This window comes from Panicum virgatum, chromosome 9N, assembly GCF_016808335.1.
Source record: "Panicum virgatum strain AP13 chromosome 9N, P.virgatum_v5, whole genome shotgun sequence".
Classification (NCBI taxonomy): domain Eukaryota; kingdom Viridiplantae; phylum Streptophyta; class Magnoliopsida; order Poales; family Poaceae; genus Panicum; species Panicum virgatum.
In genome coordinates, this window is record NC_053153.1 from 25,900,403 (window position 1) to 25,910,364 (window position 9,962).

General features: G+C 43.1%; 1 protein-coding gene and 1 long non-coding RNA gene across 2 annotated transcripts; both read left to right on the top strand.

The window, feature by feature from the left end:
• Positions 1-2,545: 2,545 nt before the first annotated feature.
• Positions 2,546-3,429, top strand: LOC120689671. Its single transcript, XR_005681383.1, has 2 exons — positions 2,546-2,931; positions 3,240-3,429. It is a non-coding gene; the product is annotated as an uncharacterized LOC120689671 (long non-coding RNA).
• Positions 3,430-5,664: 2,235 nt separating this feature from the next.
• Positions 5,665-6,761, top strand: LOC120689672 (glycine-rich cell wall structural protein 2-like). The gene has a single exon (XM_039972032.1). The coding sequence runs from the start codon at positions 5,770-5,772 to the stop codon at positions 6,475-6,477; it is 708 nt and encodes a 235-aa protein (XP_039827966.1). The 5' UTR covers positions 5,665-5,769; the 3' UTR covers positions 6,478-6,761.
• The last annotated feature ends 3,201 nt before the right edge of the window (positions 6,762-9,962 follow it).

Sequence of the window (9,962 nt, forward strand, 5' to 3'; positions counted from 1 at the left end):
AGAGTTTCCACAACAGCATTCGGCTAAGTCGCACTCCACTCTGGTGATGCCAGAGCCCGATCTAGGCACACCCTACAGAATGAGCCACTAGCCACTCATTTCTCGAATGTCCAACTATGGCCTGTAAAGCCTAATTCATAGAGGCCACATACATCAACCATCTCCCAAAAGCCCATGGTGTGTGCATGGCTCCTCTCCTACACAACCACATGCTATAGATTCAAAAGTTTAATTCCAAGCTATATCATACTCTTCAGTTGCTCCAGCATATATGATCCAATGAGCATAAAATTTTTACTACAATTCAAGAATACAATTATCAGCTCACCATAAAAATTTTAGTATAAATGTACCACGAAAAATGTAGTTATAAATTAATTACGAATTTTGGGCTTTCTATTATCGTGATACTGTCATTTAAGTAGTGTATTAGTTTGGGTATCAGAATGTGTGACTCTTTTTGCTATATTTATTGTGGTGAAATGAGAGGTAAAATTATTTATTAGGGGGAGCACAATTAGCCGGAAGCTTAATGTATTTAAGAAATGAGGAGATTTGGATTTTATTTGTGTGGTAATTATTAATAGACTTCATGGTATTTTTTAAAAGAAAGTAGTGGTTCTATTAAAATGTACCGTGTTATTATGGAGGTAGCATGAGAAGGTATAGAAAAACGGTGGTATGATATTATTTTTTTAGCAAAATAGGATCCTACATTGAGCAAATTATGAAAATGCATTGAATTTAAAATTTTGTTGTGTAGCGAAGTTTTAGGTTTTAAAATTTTGAGCATTTTTGTAGAAGTGCATTAAAGCTGTAGATTTTGAAAGAATGAGCAACTTTTGTATTGAATATTTTTTTATTTGCAGATATTGGTGTCCAAATCATGGATAGAACGGATCGTATGTAAGCATTTGTGCAAACTACTGAAAGTGTTTTGAATTTAAAATTTGCTCTACAAGTAGTTTCCAATTTTTTTTATCAAAACAACTTTTGGTTTTGACGTGTTTTGGTATTCAAATTGTACTATAATGTTGTCCGTCAAGAAATAACGAATGGAACGGGTCCTAGTCCTATTTAATGAGAATCCGAGGGTTTTCCGAAAATAATTCCTGAGAGGATCAAGACGGCGGGTTAATTTTATGACAACTTAAGGTTTTATTGAAAATTTCCCTGAACCCGGAAGGTTGGACTGCGAGTTGCTTTTGATAAAAATTATGGGTTTCTATGAAAAAATAAATGAGAGAAGACTCAAGTGCGGGTTTATTTTCTAAAGGATGATGGTTTATTTATAAAATGACCTGGAATCGTACGATCTGGACCATACACCCGGCCGATCAGATGTCCACGCTGGCCGGCCACCTTTTAGTGCAAAAATCGTATTGTGAGATTGGGTTCACAATTCACATGCATATCTGTTTCGACCCAGGGACTCCTGTGCCGCGCTGCGGGCTGTTTTTGACTGAACAAGTTAACAAAGGAGCTTCTCTCCTGCCGTTGAAGAAGGCATGAGAAGATGTAACTTTAGCACCCTGCCGAGTACCGTTTCTAGCATACAATGCAATCCTCTGTGCAGACACGCATTGTCCATCGGTTTGACCAAAGTTTTCGCTCGACCTTTCAATGCTGGAATTCAGTGGTTTCCCTACGGTTCATCTGTTTCCCTAGGAAAAACTCAGGCCATGTTTAGATCTTTACCTGTAAAGTCACATCGAATGTTTTGACACATGCATGGAGTACTAAATGAACTCTATTTACAAAACTTTTTGTATAGATGAGCTGTAAATCGCGAGACGAATCTAATGAGCCTACTTAATCCATGATTTGAAACAGTGATGCTACAGTAACCACATGCTAATTATGGATTAATTAGCATCATTAGATTCGTCTCGCGATTTACAATCCATCTGTGCAAAAAAATTTGTAAATAGACTTCATTTAGTACTTCAAATTAGCAAGATTCCAACGCAAAATTTTTACATGTAAAGAACTAAACGCGGCCTGAAGTGCTTTAGGGACAGTTTACTTCCCTACAATTCATTTTCAAAAATCGTAGGGAAACCCAGCTTTCTCTAGAGATGTTACGTTTCCCTAGAGGCAAATTGAAGTGTAGTCCTCCACCCATGCCATGCATCCTGCTGCCAGATATCCCTACAAAAATTCACGTGGACGGTAGGGAAAGAGTCAGATGGGGGCTAAAGTAAGGGCGCGTTTAGTTCCCAAAAATTTTCACCCAAAAATTTTCACCTCCCCTTTAAACACATGTATGAAGCACTAAATGTAATTAAATAGAAAAACTAATTACACAGTTTGGATGTACATGACGAGACGAATCTTTTAAGCCTAATTAGTGCATGATTAGCCATAAGTGCTACAGTAACCCACATGTGCTAATGACGCGGTCAAAGGCCTCAAAAGATTTGTCTCGTGGTTTCCAAGTGAGTTCTGAAATTAGTTTTTTAATTAGTGTCCGAAAAAGTCCTCCCGACATCCGGTCAAAGTGCTGATTTGACTGACCGCCAAAACATTGCCGCTCTCACGCGGTCTCACCGTTCAAATTTTTAGCTTGTCACTTTTTTGAAGCAAACTCGTCTCTCCCCTCTCATTCATCCCCACGCAAACTCTCTTCTCTCTCTCTCTCTCACATCCCAACTAGGCCTCATATCCTGGTGGAGTGGTGGCCTGGGTGGGTTCCGGGGCAGGCGTCGCGGTGGCCGTTGTGGCTCCGGCGAGCTCATGGTCCCGAGCTCGCACAGCTGCGGCGTACTAGGTGGAGGAGCGAGTGGCACAGCTGCTGATCCGGCACCGCATCCCTGCGGTTGCAGCGAGCTCGTCTCGTTCGGCGGAGTGGAGCGGCGGCTCCGGCTCCGGCGAGCGAGCGGCATGGTGCGCGGGGCCAGCAGTCTAGACGACCGAGCGGCTCGCAGTCTGGTACGCTCATCATGTGTTTGTTGATATGCCTTGAAGCTGTTCTAGGAGTCATCTCAAATCTAGGCATCTGTTCTTCGATCTAATCTTGCTCTCTTGTGTTCTGAGCAACAGTTCTCAACTTTGTAGGTGGTTATGATAGGTAGTAAAGAAAGAAATAATAACATACAGGCATAACAGTGATGGACATGCCTTCTTTAATCCTGTGTAGCAATTTGTACACGCGGGTCTCTGAAACCATAATGCTTTCATATCGAAATCTGTTCATTTTTACCTACGCGCCTAAACTCCAATTTTCTGCATCTTATCAGGTATGACTTATGAGGCTGTGGGAGCTTCTTCCAGTCTGCAATTGAGGAGCGGAGGTGCTTTGGATGCAGAGGAACGTGCAGTTTGTTATGTTTTTAAATCATCTGTAAATAGAGCTATGAGATCCTTGTGATGACTGATAGCGTCTGAATTTGGAGGACTATTGACATCAATGAAATAAATTTAGCCCCATTTTTTTGTACAAAATATGAGTTGCAACAGATGCTTATGTTCCTGTTGATGTGATTGAATTCAAATTTAAAGTAATTTTGGATGTGAATTCAAATATGAATGTATTAGAATTTAAATAGATATTTCCTTTAAAAGAGGTTATTTGGTGTTAACATTTTCTTCTACGACAGGCCATAGAATCCTAGGGAAACACCTTTCCACGTAGGATATGCTAGTACCATGTCACAAAGTTTCCCTAGGAACTCAAATCCTAGGGAAATAATGTTTCCCTACGGTTTCTCATGAAAACTGTAGGGCACACTTTCCTTTCCCGTCGAAATGCCCCCTAGGAAGCTTTCCTTACCAAAATTCCTAGGGAAATGCTTCCCCTACTGTTTTTCACCCTTTCCCTAGGATTTTAGACCCTTGGGAAACCATCGAATTCCAGTAGTCGTATGTGTGGTGATGAATCCGATGCGGGTGGGCATGCTGCCAAATGAATAATGGAAGTGCTACTAGTCTTAGGGTAGTTTAGTGCTAGGTAGCTAGGTTTTCTGGTGAAGGGAGCGGCAATATCTCTGTCCATGGCGGCGACGGTGGCGAGTTCTTCTTCATGGCAGAGTCTTTTGCTTGTGCGGAGCGGGTCCAGCGGGGGGCTGTGTCTACCTGTGCTATTCCTCCGGCGACGGATGGGAAGATGATGGATCCTGGTTCATCCTCGGTGTGATGGGCTGCTTCATCTTCTTCTTTTCCGACATCATCAGCGACAGAGAGGAGATCTATCACATCCCTGGGGCTGCGCCCTCTGTCTGTGTCGCTGCTTTGGTCACTAACGCTGGACTTCGGGCCTACTCGTCGGCAGTGGTGGACTGCTCTTCCTCTTTCTATTTCTACATGAAGGCGGCTGATATTCTTTCTGCATTTATGATGCATGTTGGAGAGTCCAGGCGCTGGTTCATGCGGCGTATACATGCTTTGGAGTTGTTCATGGAGAAGGAAGGCTGATCGATCTGGTCGTGTTGCTCGTTGCTGGTGGCTTGGAGCTCAGAGACTTGCCTCATTATGGTGGGTGTTGTGATGTAGTTTCCTGTTCTTCCACGGTGTTTCTTGTAAAACTCTAGGGATGTACTGTGCTATCTTATTAATTTATATAACTCTTCTCCCAAAAAAATGAATAATGAAAGTGCAACAAATGTACACGAGCCGACAACAGATACCATAACAACTGGACATGTACACAGAAATTTGAGAGACTCAGCATGACACAACGGTGATGGAAGGATAATAATCCCGTCAAAATTTTATACCCTGTAGGAGATAAATGGTGATGCATTGGTTTTCTCGTAGAAACTGGATCTCGTACGAGACACAGTTTCTTCCTCCCTTTCTTCTCTCTGACACTTAATATAGCGTCACCATGATCTAAAATTCTTTGGGGCGGCACTCCAATCAATTCTGTGGACACCATTCTAGTTGGAGTATTCGGTTCCCTCTAGTAGCAGTTGGTCTATTCTCCTGGATGCAACCGGTGTAGTCTCTGTTGCAACTGCAAGATGGATGTATGTTTTACAGAGAATGCACTCACCCTCATAGTTGCAATTGTGATAGTTCTAGGTACAATTGGATTGTGTCCATTTGCAACTCGGTCAGTTCGTGATGCCACTAGTTCACATCTAACTGTATCCGGGTCGGTCTCAGTTGCAACAGGTTCATGTCCGAATTGCAATCAGTTTCTACCAGTAGCAATTGATTTGTTCTTGCAGTTGTAATTGGTGTAATCTCTTGGTTGCAACTACAGGATGGGTGCATTTTGTATAGAATGCACAATGTTACATTTTAAACTCAGGTCGTCGCCCATTGTTACACTAGTGTTCGCTGTGAACCTAAGCAATTGACCGACTTCACTAGCAAGTTGGTTCACTTGACAAATAATATACATGTTTGAGTCATCCACCATATATACAAAGTTACAAATATGCAAAACGTTATGAGCTTTCCACCTTAATAAGTATGATACATACACGAATCTTCCTAAGAAAAAAGGGCATTGAAACCATACGCAAAGTAAAAGAAGACAAAAAGGTACAAAAGGAAGGCATGATTAAAGACCAAGCAAGCAGCTAATCTCTTTCCAAGTTGAACCCGTGGTTCAAAAACAAATCAGTCCACGAAGCCCATGAAGGGATCTTCAAGCATCATCACAAATTAATGCATGGTCAAAAGATCAAGGTTTTAAGATACTTCAACCATGCATGGCCTCTGATCCTGCACTACAAATAACCATCGAACCTCCCATTAGCATTTCATCTCATATTTCCCTCTTCCCTCCATATACCTGCTGCTTAGCTAGCTTAGCTCGCCATGGCTACCGGTAAGCTCTTAGCTGCTGCTCTTATTGTCCTGTTAAGCATTGGAATAACCAATGCTATTAGGGTGGTAAACCATGCCACTGCTGATGGCCAAGGCAGAGGTGGGGGTGGCGGTAGCGGAACCGGAAACGCCTATGGCTCAGGCTCTGGATCTGGCTATGGCTCCGGCAATTCCTATGATAGTACTTCTCAGGGTACTTCTTCTGCTAGTGGATCTGGTGAGGGTTCTGGTGGTGGCGGTTGGCAAGGTTATGATCAATATGCCTCAGGTCACGGAGGAGGGGGTGCATCTGGCTCAGGCCATGGTGACTCCGGTGATTTTTACAGTAATGGGGCTTCCTATGCAAATGGGCGTGGGGGCGGCGGTGGCTCCGGAGGAAGTTTTGGCAACGGCCAAGGGTATGGTGATGGTTCAGGAAATGGGCAAGGTTCTGCCTACAGCAATGGACCATATGGTTCAAGCGACGCCAATAGTGGAGGAAGCGGAGGTGGAAGGGGTGGTGGTCATGATGGTGGATTTGGCGGTGGTTTTGGCAAGGGGTCAGGAAGCAGCAATGGAGCTACTTGGGGTGGCTACAATGATGGCACTATCAGCGAACCACCACAAGCGGTTAGCGAACCACCACAGGCGGTCAGTGAATCACCACAGGCGGTTAGCGAACCACCACTGGCAGTCAGCGAACCACCACTGGCTTATTAATGTCTTTTATTTTGGTGCAATGTCAGCCTTGGGTGACATGTAGTTATTCCGTTGTTTGAGCATATATATTTTTCTACAAATAAACCATGCCATCTGTTAGTTACAACTTACGTCTAGGTTGTACTAATTAAATGTGGGTATGATGCATGCTGACCGATGTCTCAAAGCATGTTTTAGTTGTGATTCCTTAATCCATGGATATGAATGCTTTGCTTTGATCAAGAGGTAATGAAATTTGATTTGCTTGGATATTAATAGAAAAATCCATCTATTTTTATTGTGTTCATGGTTCGCCTTGGTCTGATTTTGTAACTCTGTTGAAGGCTCATTGTCGCATGCAGCCTCCGGAATTCCTAAAATTTTGTTTTTAAAGGAGCGAGAGATACCCAAGAATTGATCTAATTGAGAATATATCATTTTTTTGTTGCATTTCATGTACATCTAGGGTAATTTTTGGTTCAACCAAAATTAAATGTATCAATATAACTTCTTCTGGTTAGAAAAAAATAATAAAATTATTGTACACATATGCTAAGGTGACCGTACATAATCTCTCTTAAGATTTTTGTGATGCATACTAAACAGGCTTTTAAATATTGTCTAATGGTTACGATGTCCTTTTAATTAAGTAATTCAGGAGGTGTATGGATTCAAGTGCTAATTCCCCAAGTTGTTAAACGTTAAAACTAGTCTATCCAAACAGAAGTGCTAATAATAAGGTGGGCTAAACTTTAGCTAAGAGACTCAAAAACTTGTATGAATACAAGTAGGTGCTAACATCTATCATTCAACCACTACTCCAGAAAGGATCTTCGGTCCAACACATTAGTCCTGGTCGCCGTTGTATTCGGGACTAATGAAGGCTTTAGTGGGTCCAACAGCTAGAGGGCTGCAGGGAGCTTTAGTCCCGGTTGGAGCTACCAACCGGGATTTAAAATTCATCCTTTAGTCCCGGTTGGTGGCTCTAACCAGGACTAAAGAATTACCCTTTGGTCTCGGTTGTTTGCTCCATCCCGGACTAAAAGGGTGTTTAGTCTTGGTTGGTGGCTCCAACCAGGACTGAAGGGTCCTTCATGGGTTAATTTAAAATAAAAGGAAGGCATCCCATCAAAGTCACATATGATGTAAAGGTGGGGTTGTAATAAAGAAGTTGCGTGCGAGGCAAGATATCTCGAGTTCAAGTTATGCATGGGTCGCGCATAATACAATTTTTGGAAAAATTGGATCTGTACCATTAAAAGGTCCTAAAGTTAGATTTATACCATCGTGACCCACGTGTAATTGACTCATGTGAGCCCCACATGTCAGTTTGTGTGTATATATATACTTTGGAATCTTTTAATAGTACAGATCCAATTTTTCTAATATTTTTTGTCTTCCACATGTCCTTTAGTTCCGGTTATTGGACCGGGACTAAAGGATCTTGACCTTTAGTCCGGAATTCTAGTCCCCATTTGAAAACCGGGATTAAAAGGAGTTGCCCGGTACTAAAGGTCCATTGTGTACTAGTGAACTTTAGTCCATCCAAAGGTACCCTCAATCACTAATCATCTTTAGTGAGTCTCCGGCGATACGAACTTGACGCAGCTATAAGAACCGAGACCATTCCTTGCTAATCTTGAGCTTGGTTGTCTCTTTTTACGATAGCAACCTCCTTCTCTGTACACGAGGCGGCTCAGGCTTGAGAGACGGCCCACTAGAAATTTACTGCTAGTTGGCACGTTAGGACCTTGCTCAACAAGCCGTCTGTCTCCTCAGCAGATAAGGCGATGGATGGTGTGGATGCATGATGAGGACGCAAAGTTGAACAGCCCAGCTAGCTGTTTGTCTTACAGGCGATGCTGATCGACGGAGTGCGTATCTTGTAGACTAAGAAAGTAAGAATGATGCAGCATGTGCATGGGCCTTATACTCAGCCACTATACTACTGCTTCTTCTTTTTTTTGAGTCACTAGCGCTGCCCATTATAGGCCCGCACTGGTATAGAAGTTACAAACACCATCAGGGTGGATCGATAAACCAAACGTGTCTACCTAGACTAGCATAAATAGAGCTTCTAGTTAGCCTGTGAGCATCCACGTTGGTACTCCGGTTCGCGTGGACAATCTCGAAAAAGAGAAAATCCTCCTGCCTCGCTTTGATGTCCCAGATCACATGGCCATAAATCCCCATCGCTTCCTCCTTGAAGCTTCTTACAATATTATTGCAATCACTCGCCATCCTGACCCAGTGACCCTTTACAAGCAGAGATCGCTGGCCAGAGCCAGTCCCTCTCCCTGCATGCCACGGCTTCCAGCATCTCTGGTTCTGTTGCACCCGCTAGTGCCCACTACGTAAGAAACGATCAAAGAAGACACTCTAATTGGAGACACATATTTTCGGAAGCTTCTCCAAAATAAATTCCCAGACGCGTCTTTATAAAACGCGTCTCCAATATGTTTTCCCAAGCATTCGGAAAACAAAACGCGTCTCGAATTAGCATTACCAGAGACGCGTCTAGATAAAACTGCGTCTCCAATATAGTTATTGCAGACGCGTAAAACCGCGTCTCCAATGATTATTATTGCAGACGTGTAAAATCGCGTCTCCAATGACACCACATCAGTGACACAAATTTGCAAACGGAAAATGATTTCGTCTCCAATATACTTCTATCCGCGTCTGCAATTAGGGATTCTGACATAGTGGTCAACCCAGAGGCTCCTAGAAAATTCCCATTGGAATCTCTAGCTGCTGGCGCCACCGACCCAGTGCTCAGATTTTTTGAAACGGCTGCATCAACATTTATGTTGGCAATCCCAGGTGGAGGAGGTAACCATCATCTACTGTCGCTCGCGGCGCTTGCTTCTTCTTTTCTCTTGGGGGCACAGTCAAACCCAAGTCGGTCACGAATCTATCCACAAAACTGTGAGTAAATAAAGGGCTCTGGAAAGAATTTTCAAGCACCGCTGTCCTTCTAGCATACCAAATTGCTCACATGGTAACTGTTACCTGTGTACCGTCATCACCTGGTAAAATAGAGAACAATTCCATCAACCAACCCCTGGCATCCTTCTCTTGAATGGTCCCAATGTTCTCCACTACCTCCTCACGTTCAAGAGCCCATACACATTTTGCCAAATTACACTCCTAGGAGTGCATGCTTCCAAGAGTCAGGCTCCCCACAAATTCCACACGAATTCTGCATTGCCATATTCCTGTGGTTAAGAACATCACCCGATGGGCGGGAGTGATGCGCTAGCCGCCACAGGAACACTCAGATTTTAGCTAGTATATTAACCTTCCAGATCGCTAACCATTCTTTTTCTGCTGCTCTTGCATCAGATGTGCTCGATCTGTCCTCCAGCCAGGCCCTTATTCTTTGCCTATCGTCCACTAACATTTTGTATGCTGATCGGACTGAGAAGCTTCCTCTCCTTTCATAGTGCCAGGCCCAAAAATCCTGCTGCCATCTCATGATGACGGGAATGTTGCATATTACCTCC

Bases quoted from the DNA above. Each gene is read 5' to 3' on its own strand.
- LOC120689672 (XM_039972032.1), top strand. From the start codon at position 5,770: ATGGCTACCGGTAAGCTCTTAGCTGCTGCTCTTATTGTCCTGTTAAGC.